At 40.8% G+C, this 25,484-nt stretch overlaps 1 protein-coding gene across 1 annotated transcript in view; it reads left to right on the top strand.

Annotated features, from left to right (window-relative positions):
* The first annotated feature begins 262 nt into the window (after nt 1-262).
* The window catches only part of CAT (catalase), a 34,326-nt gene continuing 9,104 nt past the window's right edge, over nt 263-25,484 (top strand). The window contains exons 1-9 of the mRNA XM_012755414.2: nt 263-440; nt 10,489-10,660; nt 12,323-12,433; nt 13,382-13,512; nt 14,093-14,197; nt 14,812-14,937; nt 17,974-18,165; nt 18,631-18,783; nt 23,080-23,218. Coding sequence (XP_012610868.2) covers nt 375-440; nt 10,489-10,660; nt 12,323-12,433; nt 13,382-13,512; nt 14,093-14,197; nt 14,812-14,937; nt 17,974-18,165; nt 18,631-18,783; nt 23,080-23,218 — 1,195 coding nt within the window. The 5' untranslated portion in view covers nt 263-374. The remainder of the gene's footprint in view (nt 441-10,488; nt 10,661-12,322; nt 12,434-13,381; nt 13,513-14,092; nt 14,198-14,811; nt 14,938-17,973; nt 18,166-18,630; nt 18,784-23,079; nt 23,219-25,484) is intronic.

Raw genomic sequence — 25,484 nt, 5'->3', positions numbered from 1 at the left:
TGATAACCAGAGGCCACGCCCCGGATTCGGTAACCTGGGCTTTTGGGGCCCGAGGGGCGGGGCTCGCCACCTGTCGCGACGCCGCGGCTCCGCTCCTTTCCACACTCCTCCCCGGACTCTCCCTGTCCTCGGGTCCCGCCTCCCTCGGGGAGTCCCCGCTCCTCGCCCCACTGGGCTTCCAATCCCATCCCGCCTATGGCTGGCAGCCAATCAGGAGGCGGCCCTCCCGAAGGGGCGGTCCGGGGGGCGGGGCTGGCTGGCGGAGCCTGAAGTCGCCCGCTTCAGCCGCGGGGCAGTAGACGCGCCTGTCTGCTGAGGGAGGAGACGCGCTTGCCGAGGCCGCCTGCGACGCTGTGCCCCGCCAATCGGACACCATGGAGGACAGCCGGGATCCCGCCAGCGACCAGATGAGCCGCTGGAAGGAGCAGCGGAACGGGCAGGTACACGCTGTGCTCTCCGAGCCGCCGAGGGTCCGCGCGGAAGCGGGGCGTCGGGGAGTAACGGCCCCGGCTCCCCGCGCGGCGGCGCGGCCGGGGGCTGTACCACTGATCCCGGCGCGGGGGGGGGGGGGCTGCCTTTGGTGTAGACGGACTGTCACGTTCGCGGGAGAGGGGCCAGGGGTCTGGGACGTGGGCAGCGGCCTGCAGGATTTGTCACCCACGGGGCGCGGGTGGTTGGCTCCGAATTTTGCGCTTTTGCCAGCTGGGACAGAGGTCATAGCTTGGGGAAAGGCAGGGAGCTGCAGCTGCAAGAAAGGAAGTGACGGGGGAAGGGGAAGCAGGCTCTACCTTTGGCCTTTGTAAAACAATATCTACATGCATTCACTTTTGCGGGGTGCCACGGGGGCAGGGACCGTGTTTTGTCCTCTTGATGTCACCAGCACCGGACGCGGTGGGTGGAACGTAGTACGCACAGCATTAAGCCGGCAAAATAAAAGAATCTTTATATCCATTATTTCATTGGCAGTTAAAAACATCAAGCCTAGCGTCTTAGAGCTGGAAGTGACATTAGGGATTAATTAATGCGTTTATTCACACATATTCTTTTGAGTCCCTGCACGTGTTATTGTGCTGGGACACGTTGTGCACATTCCAATGAGGCAAGAACAACGCCCTTGAGAAGCTCAGAGAGTCTAGTGTGGGAGATAGGTGCATAAACAGGTATTTGCCTTCCAGCGTGGTGAGGGCTCTAGTAGAGGTTATCTGTAGAGCTTAAATAGAATGACCAATTTGGCTGGAGAAAGCTGTTACATCAGAATAGGAACTTCATTTTATTTTTTATTTTTTGAGACAGAGTCTCGCCTTGTTGCCCAGGCTAGAGTGAGTGCCGTGGAGTAAGCCTAGCTCGCAGCAACCTCAAACTCCTGGGCTCAAGCAATCCTCCTGCCTCAGCCTCCCGAGTAGCTGGGACTACAGGGATGTGCCACCATGCCTGGTTAATTTTTTCTCTATATATATTAGTTGGCCAATTAATTTCTTTCTATTTATAGTAGAGACAGGGTCTTGCTCTTGCTCAGGCTGGTTTGGAACTCCTGACATCGAGCAATCTGCCTGCCTTGGCCTCCCAGAGTGCTAGCATTACAGGTGTGAGCCACCGCACAAGCCCAGAATAGGAACTTTAAAGAGGAGTAGGATTTTAGCTCAGTGCTAGTGGGGGAGGCATTCCTGGCCTGTGCCTAGGGGTGCAGAGTCTGAGAGGGGATCTATGAGGAGGTTGGATTGGATGAGACCACATCTAGTTTGAGTCTTTTGGCAGATTAGCTCAGCTGAGGACTTGCCCAGTTCCCATGGCTGCCGGTTAATGGCAGAGAGAGGACTGGAGCCTTGCCCTTCCTAATCCTGCCTAGGGCTCTTAAAATCCTGCTGGTGTTCATGAACAGGGGTAGTAGCAATGCTAAGTGCTCATGGATTGCTTTCTTGGTTCCCTGTTTGGGAGAAGGCTGCCATTCTCTAAGGGTCTGGAAAATCGCTCCTGTTGGCCCTTCCTTTGTTATATACCACTAGGACAGTTAAATTTTTCAGGAATTCTTAAATTGAACCAGAGAGACTTAGAGTTTTAAGCAAGGGCATGCAACCAGTTAGTGGCAGACTCAAGATTAGAAAGCTTCACGGTGCCAGGACTGTTTCCATACCCAAGTGGTTGCTAAATCCTTGTTCACACTGCAGTTTTCTATTTTATTTTGAGACAGAGTCTCACTCTTGCCCAGGCTAAAGTGCCGTGGCATCAACCTAGCTCACAGCAACCTCAAACTCCTGGGCTCAAGCAATCTTACTGCCTCAGCCTCCCTAGTAGCTGGGACTACTGGCATGCGCCACCATGCCCGGCTAATTTTTTCTATATATTTTTAGTTGAGACGGCTGGTTTCAAACTCCTGACCTTGAGCAATCCTCCCACCTCGGCTTCCCAGAGTGCTAGGATTACAGGTGTGAGCCACCGCGCCTGTACTCACACTGCAGTTTTCATGAATACTTGGTGAATTGAGAAAAATAGACAATGTAGTGAGATTTTCATAAAACAAAATATATTCATTTTTAAAGGACTTCCCTTTATTGTGAGACTAGCTTGCTTTCTTATTTGAGTGAATCATGAATGTTGAATCATTAAGTCCCTGCTGTTGATTTACTTAACATAGTTGCCCATGTAAGAAACATCTCACTCACAAAGTACACTGGAGGACTTACAGTTGGAATTTTGCTATCTCCTTTTGTCCATGGCATCTCAGTGCACTGTGTACATTGTCCTGTTTGGCAGTCACATTGAGTCTTGTTCTTAAGTTTTACCTCCTCTCAGTGAAAACTGCTTGCTTCTTTGAGATGACCCCTCCAGGGCCCTCCAAAAGAAATTGTGCATATGCCTCATAGCCTATGCAATTTTCAAACACTTTGTTATGATAAATTTCAAACATTCAGAAAAGTTGAAAGAACAGTACAGTGTATATCCATAAATCTACCATCTAGATTCTACAATTAGCATTTTGCTATATGTATCTTTTATTACATGTTATTCTATTTGTTCATCCCTTCATATGTCCAATAATCCATTAGTTTTTTCAGCACATTTTTTTTATATGGCCTGCTACCCCTCTTTTTTTTCCAGCACATTTTAGAATAAGTTGGAGATATCATTATACTTTACCCCTAACGACTGAGTATGCAAATTAACAGGTTAGAGTGTTTATGTTTTTAAGATAGTATTTATATACAGTGAAATGTGTAAATATTAAATGTATCATTCTGTGAATTTTGATAAATATATACACCTGTGAGTCCTAAAGTCTTATTAAAAGATACAGAAGATTATCATCATAAGTCTGGAAAGCACCTTCATGCTATTTCCTAGTCATTCCCTGCAATCTTGCCCCAGGCAGCCACTGTTTTGCATTTTTTTTTTTTTTTTTTTTTGAGACAGTCTCACTCTGTTGCCCAGGCTAGAGTGCCGTGGCGTCAGCCTAGCTCACAGCAACCTCAAACTCCTGGGCTCAAGCAATTCTTCTGTCTCAGCCTCCTGAGTAGCTGGGGACTACAGGCACATGCCACCATGCCCGGCTAATTTTTTCTGTATATTTTCAGTTGTCCAGCTAATTTCTTTCTATTTTTAGTAGAGATGGGGTCTTGCTCTTGCTCAGGCTGATCTCAAACTCCTGAGCTCAAACGATCCACCTGCCTCGGCCTCCCAGAGTGCTGGGATTACAGGAGTGAGCCACCACACCTGGACAGTATTTTGCATTTATCTGAACCATTGATTCATGTACTTTTTTTGTGTAAGGTATCTTTTCATTTAGCAAAAATCTTTTTAAGATTCATTCAAGTTGTTTCATGTATCAGGAGTTTGTTCATTTTGTTGCTAAGTAGTATTCCATTATATGACTATACCACCATTTGGTTATTTTGTTGCTGGACACCTGAGCTATTTCCAGTTTTTTGCTATTATAAATAAAGCTGCTATGACAATTCTTATATAAGTCTTTGTGCACATATGCTTTCATTTCTCTTAGGAAATACCTAGGAGTGGATTTGTTGGGTCATAGGATAAGTGAACGTTTTATAAGAAACTGCCAAGCCTTTTTCTAAAGTGCTTGTACCATTTTACACTTCATCAAGAGTTCCAGTTGTTCCACATCTTATGGTGTGTTGTCAGTCTTTTTTTTTTTTTGAGACAGAGTCTCACTCTGTTGCCTGGGCTAGAGTGCCGTGGCATCAGTCTACCATAGCTCACAGCAACCTCAAACTCCTGGGCTTGGGTGATCCTCCTGCCTTAGCCTCCCGAGTAGCTGGGACTGCAGGCATGTGCCATCATGCCTGGCTAATTTTTTTATATATTTGTAGTTGGCCAATTAATTTCTTTCTATTTTTAGTAGAGACAGAGTCTCTGCTCTTACTCAGGCTGGTTTAGAACTCCTGGCCTTGAGCGATCCTCCCGCCTCGGCCTCCCAGAGTGCTAGGATTACAGGTGTGAGCCACAATGCCTGGCCTATCCAGGCATTTTCTTCTGAAATTATGAAGGGCAGACAAGATGTCTTTTTAAAGAATATGTTAGCCGGGTGCGGTGGCTCAGGCCTGTAATCCTAGCACTCTGGGAGGCCGAGACAGGAGGATTGCTTGAGCCCAGGAATTTGAAACCAGCCTGAGCAAAAGCGAGACGCTGTCTCTACTATAAATAGAAAGAAATAAGCCAAACAACTAAAAATAGAAAAAAATTAGCTGGTCGCGGTGGTGCATACCTGTATTCCCAGCTACTCAGGAGGCTGAGGCAGCAGGATTGCTTGAGTCTAGGAGTTTGAGGTTGCTGTGAGCTAGGCTGATGCCACCGCACTCTAGCCTGGGCAACAGAGGGAAACTCTGTCTCAAAAAAAAAAAAAAAAAAAAAGAAAGAAAGAAAAAGAAAAAAGAATATGTCCTCTTTACTTTCTGATATTAAAATATTCTCTCTGTTAGGAAGTTATGACAGCAACAGATGGTATTCTTATGTATCTTTTTAAAATATCTCTTGCTTGGTAAATCCTTTGGTATAAGTAGGCAGCTCTGGATTAGTAGTATCTTCCCTTCCACTCCCCAGTTAGTTTTGGTCTTTGATCTTGGGAGAGCTTCAGATTTTGGAACTACTGTAGGACACTCTGTTGTCTCCACCCTCAGAACCAGATGCAGAGTGCCTGCTGGGTGTATCCTCCTCCGGCACCAGGGTGCCAACCAATGTGAAAGCAGTTTATTGGGCGTCTCTCCTTGTGGTCAAATTTTGTTGCTGACTAGTGAATTGGGAGTTTTGTAAGCTTTAATAAATGACCATTCAGTCACATGTGATCATGTGATAGTAATAGGTATGACTTGGATTCACTTAAAAATCCGCATCTCTTTCTCCTAAAGTACCTTGGCAGGAAGGAGGTGGTTCTACAGGTATTCCCAGTCACTTTGAATGGAACTTAAATGGGAACTTTGTTGCTCACAGCTTAGAATGCCCTGGCTCTTCCTTTGGGATACTTAGGTTTAATAAGCCTCTGAAGTGGGAGAGGCATTATGAGAGATGGAATAGAAATTCCTAAGCTTTCACTTGTATTTTTTAGCCAATATCTACACCACTCCATAATTTTTCTCCAAGTAAGAAAAGAGGCTAATTGCAAAATGTAAAATAAGCAAATATTTATTTTCATTTATTTTCTCATTTTTGTCCTTAATTTTCCTTTTAAGTACTGTGACTACTGCAGCTTCTAATACAGAGTAAAGGAAACTTTTACATTCGTGGGTCGGTTATCCTTCATTTTTTGAGCCTGTCTTTTCAACTTCTTCCTTTTATTACTTGCTTTTTTGAAAGGCTGAGGGACTAGGCCAGGTCTCAGTGTTACCAGCCTTACTTAAGGCAGTTTCAAGACAGTGAAAACTCCCTTTTGTAATACCTATTATTCTGTGTATTTTAAAGGTTTTCTTTTCTTTTTTTTTTCCCACCCCACCCCACCCTTAAAGGTTTTATTTTCAACAGGATTATTCTAAATGCTTGCTAATTATTAAAAGCCAGTAGTAGCAGTTTGACATTTCTGGCTGGAAACATTTAAGTAGCAAAGTGAATGACTTGGAAGTTCACCAAGAAGAGAGGAAAAAATATCAGCAGCTATTGTGACCTGTTTACTTTTGTACAAAATAATATGACATAGCCTTGCTTGAAAAACACTTCTCATTTAGGTAAGGGAGGAGCTGTATTCAGTCATTCTGGGCTTAGAGGTCCAGGCACGTGACCTTGAAGTCTGACATTTGTTATCTTCCTTGTAAAAGGCAATTTGTATTTTATTTTTTTCCTGAAATTTAAACTACCCATTTGTTCTATTCCCTGGGGTTCTTAGAAGTGTTTTTTATTTTCTCCCGGACTCTGAGGCAGTTAAACACCAAGGGTAGGCAATTCTTTGCTTGCATATTAGATATATTATCCTCTGCCTTGCTCTGTGCATTGTCGGTAGCCTAAGGCCACAAAGGTTGCAGATCAGGTAGCAGTTATCATACTGAGATGGCTTTCATTATACTTTGTTTAGCACCAGCAGTAGCCATCTGAGTTCTTTATCAAGAAAATAGTTTAATTTTTTTCTTAACCTTATTGGATTTTCCTTTTTCCCTGCTATATTATTTAATATTTTAAGTACTTTATTTAATGTTTTCTTTAGTACCTCATTTATTGAGCACATTAGGTGGCTTGTATAGGATAATTTAGGCAATGAGTAAAGTAGAATGAAAACTTATTCTTGCTTGTTGGGCTTAGAATATCTGACTCATATTGACTTGTAACTGAGGTACCTATTGGCTTAACCATGACGAAGTCTGTTTACAAGATATACAAGTACATCCCAGTGATGAAGTCTCAGCTTATAAACCAGAATTTATAGTTTTCAAAAGGGTACTAAGAAGTGGAAACCATGGTGATAAAATATTTCACCAGAGAATGGCGACCTTACTCCCCCCAGGAAAATTTCTCAATCTGTGAGTTAGCTCTGGCCAAAAGAAGCCAGTACAAATAACAAAGTCCAAATGGAATTTTACTTGAAGTCCCTACATGTAATCATAGTGTGGGTTTTTAGCCAAGCCAATTTTTGCAGCAGTTTTCATAACAAGTTTGTCTAAAGGTGTTTACTCAGAATTAAATGATTTCCCTGTTATTTTTTGGAGGAGAGATGCAGGTAGAGGGGTTGGCTGTTGCTGCTTCCTCCGCCAGCTTGGAAAGAATCTTTCTTGGCCATTCATATTGGCCCATAGTTTATTTACACATAGAGTCCACACACGATTGTTATGTATTGAGCATTGTGTTAGGGTATCAGGGTAGAGATGTAAAAGGAGTACACCATCTAGAGATGACAACTGAAATAAACAGGTAATTCTAATATTTTGTTCTATGGGGCACAAGAAGATGCCCTTAGGCCTCTCTGAGGGGTGGCGTGGGCATGGTAGGGAGTGTGCTCCAGGAGAGGCATGTATGGGTGTCATGGATAACCAGCAGCCAGGAAGATTAACAGCTACAAATGCTGCTTTTCTGGAGAGAGAGCTCCTAAAATTGTCCAGCCACAGAAAAGCTTTTCTATCTTTAGGAAATTCTGGTTCTAAAGTGATCTTTCATTGATCTTGCAAACGGTAAGTGCAAGTTGGAGGAAATCCCCTTGCTCATCCATGCTTGTTGTATGTGACAGGTAAGCCCGTGCCACATCACTGAGATCTGGATGAGGTACTTAAGTTCTCTGAGCGTATAGCATCACCATTAAATGGGATTAGTAACGTTGATCTCACTGGGTTATTGGGAGGCTTAAGTGAGATCACTTGTGTGGTTCATTTCCCCAGCCCCACCCTCTTTTTATTAGTAAATCTTCATTGCGTGAATTGTTTTCATCTTAACAAATATACAGCGTCGACTCCTCACCTTCTGTTATCTTTCAGTTGAGGTCGGTTCCTCTTTCGAGCATTCCTACTCTAAGATTCCATGATTGTCGTCAGGCAAGACCATATGATGCTTTAGTACTTTATTCATTCATCCAACTTAACTCTGCACCTCCCTCTTTTGGGCGTGGTTTTTGTTCTGGTCCACATCACCCTGACCTGGTGGTTGTCAGGAGGGAATGTGATATGGTCTCATGTCTTTCTCAGTGGCAGCTCCTTCCCTGCATTAGGGATGCAAGCATGTCAGTGGCACTCAGCTGTTTAGCTTTTCTGTTACTGAGCTTCTTGGTATCCTCTCTCTTACTCTTCTCCTTTATGGGATGTCCCCTTTCTTTTCTTTCTTTCTTTTTTAAAGGCTTTCTGTAATGCCTTGTTTATATGGTGAAAGAGCCTTTAAAAAGTAGACAGAATTAGTTTGCTCTGACTCTTTTACCATTTAATTTGGGAGCATCCAAAAACTCTAGTCTAGTGGTTATTAATCCTGGCTTCAATTTGGAATCACCCGGGGACTTAAAAAGTATCCTGGACCTCACCAAGACATTGTATACCAGAAATTTCTAGGGGGATGACTCAGGCATCAGGATGCTTTAAAAAGCTCTCCATGGGGGATGGTCATGCTGGAGACTCAGACTTGTGGGGGGAGGGGGGAAAAGGCTTTTATTGAAACCTTAAAATCTGTACCCCCATAATATGCCAAAATAAAATAAATAAATAAATAATTCATACCCAAAAAAAAGCTCTCCAGGTGATTCCAATGTACAGCCAATGTTGGAAACCAAGGTTTAGGCTTAAACTTTAAAGGGGAAGTTGTACAATTTTGCTCATTCTTTTTCTGACTCATTTTCTACTTTAAAAACTACACAGGGTCACATGTATTAGCAACATGTGTATCTTCAAAACAGGCATGTGATTGGTAACTGTTGATTGGACCCTAATGTTTCTGATGGTTTGGAAGGGCTCTGCTAGATGGTTTTAGGGATATAGGTGATAGAGCGAGAGAGAGTGTGGATGGAAGTGTATGCATCTATTGTGATTACCAGAGAAACAAAAACTAAAATGCTTTGCTGCTTCTGCTATCAGATCATGTTCTTATAGCCAGTGAAGTGGTAGTATACATGTGCCTAGGGTGTGGCCTGCATTTTGCATACGTTTAGCTCTTTCAATTCACATGTTAACTCTGGGATGTAGTTATTATTCTGTCCATTTTACAGATGAAAAATTGAGACTCAAAAATAACGCTGGTAAATGCATAGCTGGTAATTGGCAGAGGTGGAAGTCAGACTCAGGCTCTGATGCTGGCACTCATAGTTTCTCCCTGGTGCCATGTTGGCCTCTTTCCATTTTGATGAGAATATAATTCTATGGGGCAAGGGACATTTACAGTGTGTGAGAGTCTTATTTATTAATTTTGCAAATTCCAAGATCTCTTTTTATTCAATGTCTTTTCTCAAACAGCTCACAGGACTTTTAAAGTTTAAGTGCCTACTCCCCACCATATCACCTTCTGGAGAAGAGGCAGGCATTAACTTTATGTTAATATGCAGGACAGATGTGCATTGGGGGTAAATGTTACACACTGCACTCCAGGTTTGTGGAAATACATACTAAGCAGAGTGCTTTTCTTGGTGAGTGAAGTTGGTCTGTTGACTTCGTCAAACCCTATTGAGTTTTTCTCCCAGGGTGGAGGTGGCTTAACTTTGCTTCACCCACACGTCTCTCCTGATTCCCCAGTGACCGGAGGAAGACACTGCAGAGGCAGTTGTTTGTGCTCAAAAATCCTGTATGACCACGGAACTAAATGAAGCTAAGAGCTGCCCAGGATTACGTGGGCCTTAAAGAATGCGGCTCTCACCCTAGACGAAGGACAGCTGAGTGGCTTCTGATGCAACTGAAATGGCGAATTGGGTGTATTGAAACTAGTTCTTTAATATAGTAAAATAACCTATCCCATTTCAGAAACATTTGACATCTTTAGAACATTAATGCTATAATCCATCTTACCAGTAACAGTTTCTTTTCTGTGACAGTAAAAGCCATTGACTTTTTGGTCTCTTTTTATTGAAAAGAGATGCTGTGAATAGCTGGCACACGCTGCTTGGGAGAAGTGAATGCAGTATACAGGGTGGCTCACTTGGACACCCTCTGCAGTAACTGAGCTTTTGTAAGTTCTGAGTAAAAAGTGTTAACCAGCATAGCTTCTCTGGAAATCATCCTCTTCGTATTGTTTGGACATTCACTCTCGAGCATGTATGGCTCTTTTGGGGGCCTTTCTGTCTGGGGCTTCCTGTGTGGAGCTCAGTGGCTCTCTCTAGAGCAGGTGCTGAGCAAATTGTCAGGCTACAAACTGTCTTGCTGTTCTTCAGAGTGAGTTTCTGAGCAGGTTGGTGTTGATTTGTCAAGGATTTCTGAGACTTGACTGTAAATTTCAGGCAATGGCATATATTGTGGTATTTCTTTGACATAGGAAATTTAAGAAGAGTTTGGGCAGATGGTATAAATACTGCAAAATAACATACCCTGTGACTGTGAATTAAGGGTTTGTTTGTACTGACTCTCCTGTGCTGTTTTTCTCTTTATCTTCACGTAGAAACCTCATGTCCTGACCACGGGGGCTGGTAACCCAATAGGAAACAAACTGAACATTATGACAGCAGGGCCCCGTGGGCCCCTTCTCGTTCAGGATGTGGTTTTCACTGATGAAATGGCTCACTTTGACCGAGAGAGAATTCCCGAGAGAGTGGTACATGCTAAAGGAGCAGGTGAGAGCTATGTTCATTTGTTGTAAAAGGCTCGTTTCATAGCACCTAGGTCAAAAATCACTTCCCAAAGGGTTGGAGGACCTTTAATAGAAATGCCAAATCTCCATTCTGGGAGGAAGGAAACATGTCCATCAGTAGGGGAATTAGTAATTAAATGATGGTTATTTCCTTGAACATTGAACATTAAATATAAAATAGTTTATTGTAAAAATGGTTGTCTTCTATTTCTTCTATCATGCATTTGATTGAAGGAATAAAAATACAGTAAGTCCACACCTAATGATGTTGATAGGTTCTCAGAAACTGTAACTTTAAGCAAAATGACATATAACAAAACCAATTTTATCATAGGCTAATTGACATAAACAAGAGTTAAATTTCTAAAGCATATTTCTGGTCACAAAAACATCATCAAACTTCTAAATAAAGACCAAACTAATTCTTATATTAAACATTGAGATAAATGTGAGCTATATATACATTTAAGAAAGAGTAATAAAAAACAAATAAGGTAATTATTTACCCATTTATTCGAGTTCAGGGTCACAGGTGACCAGAACCTATCCCTGCAGCTCAGGTAGGAACCAACCCTGGCCAGGACTCCTTTCCTTCCAAGAGTGGACTCACACACACACACACACACACACACACAGTCACTCAATTAGACTGGTACCATTTAACCTAATGTACACATCTTTGGGTTGTGGGAGTCCTGGGAGAAAAACCCATGCAGACATGGAAAGAACATGCAAACTGCACACAGACTCGGTCCAGCCAAGAACCAAGTTTTTGTTCCCATCAATGTTATAACAAAAAGTGACGTTGAACAAAACAAGGTTTCTCCAGGACTTGCTGCTGTACAGAAATAGACATAGACACATGCACTGTAATTGAAACTAAGTTGAAATGGTGCACTTATTGGATAAATACTGGAATAAAGTGCAAAATTGAGGATAGTTGTATTATAGTGGTGGGTTTGTGGGGATTTTTTCTTCCCTTTTGTCTAAAACTTCTGTGAAACTTTTCTATTGTTTTTATAACAGACACAAAAGATGGAGGTAATATTTAAAAGAAAGCTAAAAACTCATTTTTTTAGCTCCATATGAAAGAAGAAAAATTTTTCTCTTAGCTTGCTTACTTGGACTTCCAGTTAGAATTTCTGAATTTCTTAATCTCTTCTTGGATAAGATTTCTTCCCAGCTTCTCCAGCTTTTTTTTGCATGTCTTTTCCATCATGACTTGATGTGCTGTTCAGTTTGCTTGGCTCTGTGGCATCCTTGTTGCTTTGTTAAGTGTTGAAACTATTCTTTCTTTCCCCGTATTTTCTTTTCTTCCTGTTTGTTCTCTCTAGGTCCTGCCTGCACTTCAAGGCCCTCAGAGGCCCTGTATCCTTGGGTCAACCTTAAGTGCTCTCAGCCCCACTCACCTCTTCCTCTTGGCTTCAGTGTGGTGCTTAGCTCAGCACTGAATAATATATAATAGGGTTTTGCCTTGCACTCTTGTAATTTTGTGTTTGGACATTTCCCCTTCCCCCATCATGTTGGAAGCTCCCAAAAGGCTGGTGCTAAACCATTGATTTATCTTGTCCCCCAGATGCCTGATAAGGGCCTGATGATCTGAGCAGTGGTCTCATGGTGAGGATTTCTGTGTCTTTCTCATTAGGAGCCTTTGGCTACTTTGAGGTCACGCATGACATTACCAGATATTCCAAGGCAAAGGTGTTTGAGAGTATTGGAAAGAGAACTCCCATTGCAGTTCGATTCTCCACTGTTGGTAAGTCAGTCTGTTGGCATGACTAGAAATGCTAACCTGCATCTTATCTGAGACATTTATAACTTCACTTCAAGAAAAACTTACTAGAAAATAGGAAACAAGTACTTCTCCAAATTACAGCAAGGTTTTATAGTTGAAAAAATATTTGGAGATATATGGGAAGTTACTTACATTTCTGTTTGTTGAAGTCTTAAGAAATCAGACTTATGCAGACCTGCAATTCTGTGATATTTGGAAAGAAATTTCTTATAAGTGGTTGCCTGTAACGGAAGTATAGAGTGGGGATCTTATTCAATAACCACGATAACAGCTGCCCTTTACTGAGGGTTAACTCTATGCCAACCACGGTTTGGTGCTTTATAGATATTATCTCTAATCTGTAGATCTCCTTTGCAGGGTCAGATTATTTCCATTTCAGAGAGGTTAAGTGATTTTTCACACATTGCATAGCTAGTGTGAATTCTATCTTACTACATCTCAACACACCACAAGGCATGATTAATTTTGTTTCTGTTTTAGTCTCTGTTTACTTTGAAAATACTCTGAAATACAAAAATAAAGAACTAAATCATTTTCTTAATATTAACCTCATCATTTTGACAACTCATTTTCTTTTTGTTTACTACCTTAATCTTCAGAATTATTCTCTTCCTTATTTTAATTAAAATTGTAATTACCTGTTTGAACAAAGTTAACTTATGTTAAATAGATAATCTCTCAGCTGTTATTACATATACTCTCTTATGACTCTCAATTCTTTTGTTTGACTTGTAGACTAAATGAGTTGGTGGGTAGTAGAAGGATAATAATAACCTGGGCACTTAAATATCCATTTACTTCTAGGAAGAGGATGGGAAAGGGTAGATCCTGAAGTGTCTTTATGACTTGAGGCTTATTGGATGCAAAGCACTTTGGTTTATGCTTCATTTTTCCATTTGCATATTATAGCTGGAGAATCGGGCTCAGCTGACACAGTCCGTGATCCTCGTGGGTTTGCAGTGAAATTTTACACAGAAGACGGTAACTGGGATCTTGTTGGAAATAATACCCCCATTTTCTTCATCAGGGATGCCATCTTGGTAGGTGATAGAGTACTTTGCACTCTACAAATGGTTGTTGATTTAACTTGATTTCAGATTGGCATTTGAGAAGTCCTTAGAAAGGCAGAAAGAAGAGAATTTGGGTTGTCTGGATTGCCTTTTAAGACCTTTTTTTCTGTATTTAGTAAGATCAAGTAACAACAGTCACTACTGGTCTTAGATTTCAAGATTCATTGACTTAATGGGAATCAAGTCCAGTTTTCCTTGCAGAGCGTTGAAGATTAGTAAAAAGCGGGACTTTGCCCTAAAACAAGTAAAGGATGTCTCTACATGCTCTGGGTCAGCAGGAGGTGTGTGTTTGTGTGAGGGGTGGTACGTTTTTTTTGTGCTTAAAGAGATATTATACCTTTGAGTATATTTGAAATACTTCAGGCTATCTTAGCTAGTAATTATATATGTCGAGTAAATTTTATTTTATGGTTTAGCAGTTTAAAATTCTAGGGTTGTGTTCAGAATTATAATCCACAATAGGAATAGGAATAGGCTATGTATAATGTAAAACACCAAAATTCCTATAAACTTGGTTTTTAGATTTTTTTTTCTCTATTTTTCCATTTAGTTCCCGTCCTTTATCCACAGCCAAAAGAGAAATCCTCAGACACACCTGAAGGATCCGGACATGGTCTGGGACTTCTGGAGCTTACGCCCGGAGTCTCTGCATCAGGTGGGAGCGCTTTTTCTCCCTATATTATAATACATCACCCGGGGCAGAACCATTAATTTTGCCTCCTGTTGTGTTTCTCCACTTTGGGATATTTTATTGGAATTGGCTTCTGACTTTCATTTTTGGAAGCTTTCTCCAATTTCTTTATCATGAAGAGTTTTATAATGACTGATTTTGTTAATTGTCCCCCATTCATAGGCCTTAAGTGAAGACAATAGATAGCTATAAGCATTATCAATTAATATTTAGCCATATCAAGGATGAATTTCTCTAGTGTGAGGTAAAACTCTATAGTAGGAAATGAGGGGACAAGAGTACCAAATCTGCTATTAAGATAAATTTGGAATAACAAGTTAGACTAGTTTTCAGATTCTTTTTTAGCTTTCCTTTGTAGAGTTTTGAGTCATGCTGTTAATGATTTATATATCATTGTGCTTTAAAATTTATCTGTTTATTATTATCTCCAAATGAAATAATGATAACCCTTCCCATGGGAAATTGGCGAGTATGTTTCATGGCATTAAGGGGTTTTCTGGAGACTTGGGAATGTCTTAAAAATCTAGGATGTTTTGATTTAAACTGAAAAATGTAGGCGTTGTATTTCTGTCCCTTAGGTTTCTTTCCTGTTCAGCGACCGGGGGATTCCAGACGGACACCGCCACATGAATGGATACGGGTCGCATACTTTCAAGCTGGTGAATGCAAATAAAGAGGCAGTCTATTGCAAATTCCATTACAAGGTACATGTTGCGGTTGAGTCAGAGCGCATAAGGCCTGTGCCGCACACCCCTCCTTATTTCTCCTGAAGGATTGAGCAAAGATTAAGGATTCTCCCACCTTTCCTTCACATTTACCCCCAAGGATGGAAGGTTTTGATCTAGTTGATCAGCACCATGAGTGTTTTTTTGGCAACCGCTACAGTGGATAAATTCACACTTCTGATAAAAAAAAAACTGTCAGGAGGCTGAGGCAGGAGGATCACTTGCCTTGGAGTTTGAGGTCACAGTGAGCCATGATCATGTCATTGCCCTCTATGCCCAGGCAACAAAGCAAGACCCTATCTCAGAAAAAAAAAACAAAACAAAACTGTATGATCTCTCTTTGGTCTCTTTTTTTCCATGGATATGATTCAGGAATCTCTTTGGTCTCTTTACATGTTTACATGTGGCCAGAGGTAAAAGCACATGGCTGCCGTCAATAATTCAACAGTTTAAGTTTTCTTTTACTTTTGGACCCCGTGAGCATCACCATAAATATTTAGAAAAAAAACTCCTTTTGTGCTGGTTCTCTGGTTTAATGTTTCTGGTGCTGGCAGGTTCACACTGAGGTTGCACCTTTCTTCCTGGAGTAGGAGTGTCTAAAGTTTTGGTTTGGGCCCAAAGATAAAAAGATAATATAGCCTGAAGGTTACAGGAAATTTCTGTCTGGTTTAGCCTAGCTTTTCTAGGGTTCTGTGCTGAAGTTTGGGGTCAACCCTAGAAAACAGTCAAGTGTTATGATGCTTTGCCTTTCTTAGCCCTGAGTCATTGTCCTCAGCATAGATTTCTTTTGGGGTCTGGAAGGGGACTAAGGCAGATTGTAGCATATGCCAACCTCACTATCACTTCTAAGATCTGATGCTATTTTTCCAGAAACATCTCCTAACTTTTTAAGTCATCCATCCATTTACTTAGCATTTATTGAGATTGAACAAGGCAAATAAGTGAAATTAATTATATATATCAGAAAACATAATTATAGTGGGTTTTTTTTTTCATTGTATTCATATAGTTAGATCAAATCAGTTACCTCTGGGGAAGCTTTTTAGAACCTCTTAATCAACTGAAATGTTTTAAAGGGCCCTCTTGATATGATTTTGGCACATTTATTATAAGCAATATTACCGGTGATCGCCATGGTGTTAGAGATATTCCCAGAGAACTGCAGAAGGTTAGTTAAAAACAGAAGCCTGAGAACTTGTGTTTCCAAGTAGTACTGCTAAAATAAGCAGAAAAATGTGGGCTCATGGCAAACACAGTCTCCCTGTAAAGACGTCCAAAATCCCTGATTTCTTCTATTGTAATCTTTATTTGAACAACTAACATGGATATGTCAAACAGGAACTCTGTTACCTCTCTTTATATTTATGACTTGGATCTATACTCTTTGACAAGGAACAATTTTAAGAAACAGTTGACAAATTGGCTTGTAATTGGCGAAAGGAGCGTGTTGTCACTCAGAGCAAGACTAAATGACTGTATCTGGGGCAGCCAGCCTAGTCCGTAGCTTTGGAGTTAGGCCAACCTGAACTTAAGTCTTCGTTTCCTAGATAGCTGTGGCCTTGGGCATAGTATAAATGTCCTTTGAACTCCAGTTCTTTTCACTGTAATGTTGGGGTACTTCCATGAGCTATTCATAGTTCCAGAAAGATTGGATTGCTTATGGGCCTGTTCATCTGAGGACCCTAAAGTAGCCTGAGATCTACCTGGAATCATCAGTCAAGATTATTCTGACCTATGATTATTCTTTTATAAATCCAAATGGCTTCCATTAATATTTCAATATTATTGTACAGTTTAATGTAATAGCTCTTCAGGTGATCCGCAGACAGTGACCTTCATTTTTTTATCCTGAAGGTGGCTTTGCTTGTGGTCCGATGGTAAGAAGAGTTCAAACCCTGCCACAGACTAGAGAGAGTTGGGATTTCTGTGGTAGAAATAGACCAGCCTTCAGAGTTGATTTTTCTTAGGAGATCTCTCCATGTCACTTGGCTGGTTGGGGGTCTTTCAGAATAAGGTAGACATCCATTGAAGAGCAATATGGCATGGTAAGAGGAGCACTTGTGAAACTGACATAACTTCTTTGGATTTTAATGGCTTGTTCAGAAAGTTAGAATACTAATTTTATCTGCTTATTGTCAGAGAACTGGTTCAGAGTAGCTGTACAGAAGTTCTTTAAGCTCTATGAACCATGCTTCTGTGATTTCTTAAAGGCAAGAGGTGATTGTGAAGGGATTGTAGCTGAGCACAATTTCAGTAATTGATTTGAGCTATTAATAAAATGGGAATTGAAAATTACTTTATGAAGAAAAGGGAATTCCTTTAATATTATTGATCTTCTGCTTATTTTTAAAATATGTTTTGATTTTTTTTCGGATTCCAAAAATAACATGAGTAAAAAATTTAAATAATACAGAATATGTAAAGGGAAAGATAGGACTAATTTTAAATATGAAATGTGTAGGCAAAATTCTCTTGAAATTTAAAGAATCAAGATAATCAAGTAGAAAGTTCATTAGTATCAGATTTGAACCACTGAAGTACTGTTGTAAGAAATTTCAGTCTTTGAGTAACACTACCCAAAGACTGAAATCATAATCCTTCGATGAATTACCGATTAAATGTTGATAACTTTGCCAGTAAATTTCAGTTTGAGTTGTTTTTTTTTTTTAAGACAGAGTCTCACTCTGTTGCCCGGGCTAGAGTGCCTTGTCATCAGCCTAGCTCACAGCAACCTCCAACTCCTGGGCTCAAGCGATCCTCCTGCCTCAGCCTCCTGAGTAGCCGGGACTACAGGCATGCGCCACCATGCCCGACTAATTTTTTCTATATATATTTTTAGTTGTTTTGGCTAATTTCCTTCTATTTTTAGTAGAGACAGGATCTTGCTCTTATTCAGGCCGGTCTTGAACTTCTGAGCTCAAACGATCCTCCCACCTCGGCCCCTCAGAATGCTAGGATTACAGGCGTGAGCCACCATGCCTGGCCCCATTTGATTTTCCTTTCTTCATTTTGTAGACTGACCAAGGCATCAAAAACCTTTCTGTTGAAGATGCAGCCAGACTTTCCCAGGAAGATCCTGACTATGGCCTCCGGGATCTTTTCAATGCCATTGCCACAGAAAACTACCCCTCCTGGACTTTGTACATCCAGGTCATGACATTTAATCAGGCAGAAGCTTGTCCATTTAATCCATTTGATGTCACCAAGGTGAGTCCATTAACAACTATATTGTTTTCTTTTTTAAGTTTCTTCTTATCTAATTAAAAAAAATTTCCAGTCAAGCATTCACAATGGTGGGGCAGTCATATACACAGTACAGTGGTGCCACTTCAGAGCTTCCTGGCCTGTGAATGAGCAATCACCAGCATCTCACTTCCATGTTCCTGTTTGTAAGTTTATTGAATGCATATAAGTGACTTCATATGTTATTAGTGGGGAACAAATTTTGAAACTCTGATGATGTACTTTTGCCTGGGAAAGTGTCAATATTTATCATTTACTAATGTGAAACATTTAACTAGTACACTCATCTAAAGTTCTTGCCATGTTTTATCAGATTAAAAAATATTATTTTCACTGGCTTGATTATATCAGAAAGCTGGTATTTTTATGGGTAGCTTTAATTTCCTTCAGTTGGTTGTCTGGTCATTGTGAATATCACTTTATTTTCAGGTTTGGCCTCACAAGGACTATCCTCTTATTCCAGTTGGTAAACTGGTCTTAAACCGGAATCCAGTTAATTACTTTGCTGAGGTTGAACAGATAGCTTTTGACCCAAGCAACATGCCACCTGGCATTGAGCCCAGCCCTGACAAAATGCTTCAGGTAAGCCTGGTGGATTGAGATGTTCCAAGGCAGGTTCCATGGCAGGTATCCATGTGCACGCACACAATGTGCAGGTTGACACGATTCCTTATGTGAGGAATTAACTAGAACATTGCTTAAACTGTAATCTGGGTGTTTAGTTCCTCATGGGACTCACTGAGGTGAAACACCCTTAGATGGGCATTCCTTGCATAAACCAAGTAGAAGCTAAATTCCATAGTAAAGTGTCTGCATATGTGAAGACATGGATACTTAGTCTCTGAATTTTTAAAAATGATGTAATAGAAATGCTTTCAGTATTTGTAGAGTAAAGCATGGTTTGTTCAGTCTGTAACTAACGGGAGGGAATATAGTTAATTGATTATAATACCTTGGTCAGCATAACTTTATTCATTTATTGTTTCTTGATGCTCGAATATTTCCATCTGTGAGAAGAGATCTGAGGATGGTCTTTATGAACTAAATTTATGTAGCCAGGGATAAAGGCAGCAGATTTATTTAACAATTTGTCTTGGTAATGTTGCTAGGCAATCAGTAGGTTTTATGTCACTTTCCAATATGTTCTTCCAAGAGTGCAAAGAGTGAAAAATTCTACTTTGGACCAGAATCAATAGGAAAATAATTGGCTTAATAATTATCGTGTAAGTCAATCTTTCGTGTTTGTGGACTGGGACCATGAAACAAAGGTTAAAGATTATAGCCTCAATCAGACCACAGTAGCTGAGGGTGCTTCTTATGTAAGTATCTGATTCTAGTTCAGGTTTCAGTCTCCCTGGAAGACAAGTTAAGACTCCTATGGTTTTTTTCTTTGGAGACAGTCTCACTCTGTTGCCCAGGCTAGAGTGCAGTGGTGTCAGCCTAGCTCACAGCAACCTCAAACTCCTGGGCTCAAGCAATCCTTCTGCCTCAGCCTCCTGAGTAGCTGGGACTTCATGCCTGCGCCACCATGCCCGGCTAATTTTTTCCATATATTTTTAGTTGCCCAGCTAATTACTTTCTATTTTTAGTAGAGATGGGGTCTCACTCTTGCTCAGGCTGGTCTCGAACTCCTGACCTCCAGTGATCCTCCTGCCTCGGCCTCCCTGAGTGTTAGGATTACAGGAGTGAGCCACTGTGCCTGGCCATTTTTTTTTAAAATAACAGTTTTGTTATGACATTAGGAATATCCGAAGCCTCTATAGAAAGTAAGTTTTTCATTAGTTTGTAGTTAATTTAACCAGTATAAATTGAGTACCTGTCTATTGTGTGTGACAGACTGTCCAGGTTCTGTAACAAGTGTGCCATGCTGCATTAGAGTGCCATGCTGCAAGGAGGTTGAACAGGTAGCATTTGAGATAGGTTTTGAAGAATGCATAGGTTTTTGATTATCAACAGGTAAAATGGGGCAGGAGAAGGACATGAGTGAAAAAGGACAAACTATAGTCACTCTCTCCTCAATGAGAAGAGTTGAGTTTGGACAGGTTCATTGGGTGTATGTCAGAGGGGACCTTAAATGCTTGAGCATTTATTTTCTAGGAAAAGAACTTTTCTTCAATTTTGAGAAATGTAGTCTAATATATATATCACACAAATAGAATCACTCCTTGTGGTGATAAATAGAAAAAACAGGCACCTGGGGATTGGGAATAGAAGCAGAAGTCACATTAAAACTGGGGAGCAGAGGAAGCTGAGACAGTGACCTGGGCTGGGGTGGGGAACTTGCGGCCTCAGCGACACATGTGGGCCTACAGATCCCCAAGCGCAGCCCCTCGTTGGAACCCAAACTTCACAGAGCAAACCCCTTTAAAAGGATGTGTTCTGTAAAGTGTGGATTCAGTCAAAAGGCTGCACTCAAGGATCCAGAAGGCCACATGTGGCCCCAAGGGCGCAGGTTCCTCACCCCTCTCTAAGGCATCTGTTGAGACCATTGGGGAAGAGAATCCAGAGAAAGGATGACAAGTGGAAATCAATATAATTTCTGGCTGGATGCAGTGGCTCATGCCTATAATCCTAGCACTTTGGGAGGCCAAAGCAGGAAGATTTCTAGAGGCCTGGAGTTCAAGACCAGCCTGAGCAACAGAGTGAGGCCCTGTTTCCACAAAAAGAAAAAATTAGAAAAATTAGCAGGGCCTGGTGCACACCTGTAGTCCCAGCTACTCAGGAGGCTGAGGTAGGAGAATCACTTGAGCCCAAGAGTTTGAGGTTGCTGTGAGCTATGATGGTATCACTGTACTCTAAACCAGGCAACAGTGAAATCCTGTCTGGAAAAAAAGAAAAAAAAAATGTGTGTGTATGTATATATATATGTATATATGTAATTTCTATTGGCATTAATTTCAGTCTGGCAAATACATCTATTTTAAATTCAGTGTGTCTACAGTTTTGTTTGTTTTTTTTTAAGAATTTTTAAAAAGTGTGTGAAAGAGCTTTTGTAAGTTTTGCTAAGTTATTGTTTCTAGCCTAGCTTTTCCCATAACTTCTTAGGTCATTTAGGTATGAATTGTAATATCGTGGAGCATTTTAGGAGCCATACCACTGGGAAAGGCTGTTGTACTCATTTAGCTATTTGGTCACCCAGTGAGGCATCATTTAAGGTCTTCTGAGCAGGTAAATAATACAGTCTCAGTGGGGCCTAAGCAAGATTCGTTTGGTAGGAACATGTAGGTTGTATTGTTGGAGTAGGGAGTGGACATGGAGAGCCAGGTAGGAGGGCATCGAAATTATGATAAGAGCTAATGAGCATTGTTGCTTGGGTGGTGGCAGTCAGCATATTAATGGGCCGTGTTCTCAGTTGCCTTTTAACAAGGTCATGTTAATAAATTTTACGACTTTATCCAAAGTAGTGAGCCAGACCCTGATGAAATGGACAAAGTAGTATAATACAAGTCCCAGACTGTCACCTGAGTGTCCGATGATGCAGATGTCCTTTTCTTTACTCTCATACTCTGCACTTTGCCGCGAGTTGGAGAAGTTGGGCTGATGGCCAGAGTGGGAAAGGATTGTTCTGCTTTCTCACCCGGGTCCAGCAAGGGCGTTCAGGCTCAGGGCTTTGGGTAAGGCCTAGATTCAACTTGGTGTCAGGGTATGGCCTCGCTGTGCCCATTTCCCAACCTTTGTTGGTCTCCACCCATGGGTGGGGTAAGGTTGCCTGATAAACATAAAGTGGTACAGAATCAGAATTATCGAGGCTACATCCGGGCTCATGGTGCGATTATATCTTCGATCCTGTTGATAGAGTTAAGAGCACAACTTTTTAAGCCGAAAGAGGCAACCAGCTGCTTCTAAACTGTGGGTGAGTGTTAGTCATGGCTGCATGGCCAGTCATCTCAATATGGCCTTAGACAACCTGACATGATTATGGGAAGTGGAGTCCAACAGCCAAGAACAAATCATTGACAGAACACTGGGACTGGAGTAAGCATATTGGTATGAGTGAATGGGTACAGAATAATTGCTTAAGTTGCCATATTTAATTTAGTTTTTATTTTGCCTCATAGAATTAGTGATGTAAGAATATAGTTTAAGGTTCAAGGTTGATGATAAAGCCAGTGAAAGAAAAATTCCTCATAGAGTAGAACTTTGAATAATGAGAATACTTAAGTAATTGGATATTAAAATTAACATAGAATTCATCATAAAGTTTTTTTGTTTCAGCATTTACTGAAAGAAATTTCAAAATGCGTGCCATCCTGCCTGGGTTCATGTGTAACATCATTTAATCTTGGATTAATTACCTTTGGCATTTGGCATTGTGGAGCCATCATTTTGAACGATAGCTTTTGTTTTTGTAGTACTTTGTTTACATCTAGAAAGTCTCAGAGCTCAGAGTATATGTGAGATAACTCAGAAGGCAACGTGCGAGGTGTTTCTTTGAAGAATTTCCTATACAGTTGGTTTTGTAGACGTTTTTGCTTTTTGTTAAGAGCAAATGATTGATTCTTTCCCTGGAGCAGAGAAATGGGGGGAGGAGTGGAATTAATTCAGGATTCATTCCAGATTTTAGCAAATTTATTTTACAATGTAATACTTCCTTGGGAATGGAAAGTAATACAGTATAAGGCAGGGCACTTGTTATTTGGGGTAAAAAAGAGGTGTTATTATCTAAAACAGATGTGAACATTTATGGTTGGCCATGTGGCATGGGAAATGAAGGACTGTCCAGTTAGGGAGAGCTCATTTCATAAGAAAGACTTGACCTAGGCAGGGTTTTGTGGTAATCATGAATAGTCTTTGTACTTTAAATTCTAGAATGGAGTTTATAGCCCATTCTTATATCTTACTGCCCCCACTCAATATCTGTTGCATTTATTACTGTAGGGCCGCCTTTTTTCCTATCCTGACACTCACCGCCACCGCCTGGGACCCAATTATCTTCAGTTACCTGTGAACTGTCCTTTCCGTGCTCGAGTGGCCAACTACCAGCGTGACGGGCCCATGTGCTTTCAGGACAATCAGGGTAGGCCTCAAGACATTTGGCTCCCCTGTAAGGGCCAAGGGTGTGTGAGGCAGATGGGGTGGGACACCAGGCCAGGGGCTTTCAAACTGGCCCCACAGAGCCTCCTGTTCTGCGTGGGTGTTGGCTGTCCACAACCGGGAGTTCTTGCCCAGCAGTGAGGGTTTAAACTGCCTGATGACTCTCCATGTTTTTATCTATTTTACATATTTTATTGGGAGTTCCCCCTCAGATGTTACTTGCTGACCTCTGACAGTTAAAGACAGGGAGAAAGATCTTTCATGCTGGCTTATAGTAGAGCAACATCTTAGGTTTTAAAGACCCTTTGTAAATAAAATGGACAGTTAACTCACTCTTAAAGCAGCAAGACTTAGAAAGCCTTGGAAGTGCAAAACCTGAGTTCATGTCTTTTGTTTTTCTCTGCCATTCTGTTGAATCTGTGGGGGAACAAGTCTAGCTGGAATTTGGAGGAGGGATAGAGCAGGCTGGGGAGAGGGGATGGGGGCATAGAGCAAATCAAGGGATTCTCTCCCCATGTTTTGTTCCTAAATGAATGTGGTTGAGAAGGCATATAAATCAACTGGTAAGATGAGACTCCTGCATTTTGGTTTAGTGAAGCTCATTTATCAAATTTATGATTTTTTTCTTTTAACTGCTTTTTTAGGTGCATGTATAGACTCTAGTTCTAATTATGTATTCTAATTAATCAAACAGTATGCTTGATGAATGTTTTTTTCCTTTTATTCCACAGTTTATATTAATATAGATCATAGTTATTTTATTTTCCTGTTTAGGACACATGTGTTTTGGAAATAGTCTGCTTACATCAATCCCTTCAGAAATTTTACTGATGATGTACTTTTATAGCCATAGATGGCTCCATTCAAAGTGTATTTTTCTATAATAAAAATATTAATAACATGTGCCCTAAAGGAAATTTGGAACATATAGAGGGGGGAAGAGAAAAAAGAAAAACCCACTTATCTTCTCAACTTCCAAAGGTCACAACTATTACATTTTGCTATATTTCTTCCTATTCTTTTCTGTGAATATTTTTCATATACTTAAGATTATTTTGCATATATAAATTTGTACCTTGCTCTTGTTACCATTATCACTAAGCCTTTTCCATATATTTAACAAGTTTACATGTTTATTAATAATAATTATATTAGCTGGTTGCAATATTTCTGATCTCTGAGGTTTATGGAGGCATGAGGTGTGTTATTGCCCAAAATAATTGATACTTCCTGTGTCTGTCTTCTGCATTTTTATTCTTCTCTCTTTTTTTTCAATTCATATTCCTTGGTTGTCTTTTCTTTACCGAAACAGTATATAGCAGAGAGGTTCATGTATATTTTGAACTTCATTAATGAATATTGCTTCATGTGTACTGTTATTGTTCACCATTATAGTGGCATACTTATGAAAAACCTACTTAAGGATCTATTTTTACTTACTCTTTGTCTAATTTTAAAAGTAGAGCATTTAGGCTGTGCTCTTTTACTGAAATAGGCACATTTCAAAGAGTTAATTCTTAATACAGAAAGCACTGTGATGGCTGGTTGTTGGAGCATTTTAGTCTTCATATAGATGCGGTTGAACTAGGATGAATTTCTTGAGCTAATAGTTGAGCTCCATAAGTGTATAGTGTCCTCCCTTTCTCCGCCCCAGCCCACACACTGGTGCCTTGACCAATGAGATAGATAGGCATCTCTCGATTATCCACTGTAGATAATCTATTCTGGCAGGGAGTCGGATAAAATTCCAATCCCAGACTGGTTTGCTCAGACCATTTAATGTGTTTTTGGGCCACTCCTGTTAAGGCATTGTGTGGCCAAAGCAGAATATAGTTAGGAAAATAAAATGGAAAAAAAAAAAAAAAGCTGCCGGGCGCTGTGGCTCACGTCTGTAATCCTAGCTCTTGGGAGGCCGAGGCGGGCGGATTGCTCAAGGTCAGGAGTTCAAAACCAGCCTGAGCAAGAGCGAGACCCCGTCTCTACTATAAATAGAAAGAAATTAATTGGCCAACTGATATATATATAAAAAATTAGCCGGGCATGGTGGCGCATGCCTGTAGTCCCAGCTACTCGGGAGGCTGAGGCAGAAGGATCGCTCAAGCCCAGGAGTTTGAGGTTGCTGTGAGCTAGGCTGATGCCACGGCACTCACTCTAGCCTGGGCAACAAAGCGAGACTCTGTCTCGGAAAAAAAAAAAAAAAAAAAAGCCTCATAATTTATTTTGGAAGTCATATAAAATGTTTTGATTGT

This window comes from Microcebus murinus, chromosome 4 (assembly GCF_040939455.1).
Source record: "Microcebus murinus isolate Inina chromosome 4, M.murinus_Inina_mat1.0, whole genome shotgun sequence".
Taxonomy (NCBI): domain Eukaryota; kingdom Metazoa; phylum Chordata; class Mammalia; order Primates; family Cheirogaleidae; genus Microcebus; species Microcebus murinus.
This window is presented reverse-complemented; position numbering and strand designations above follow the sequence as displayed.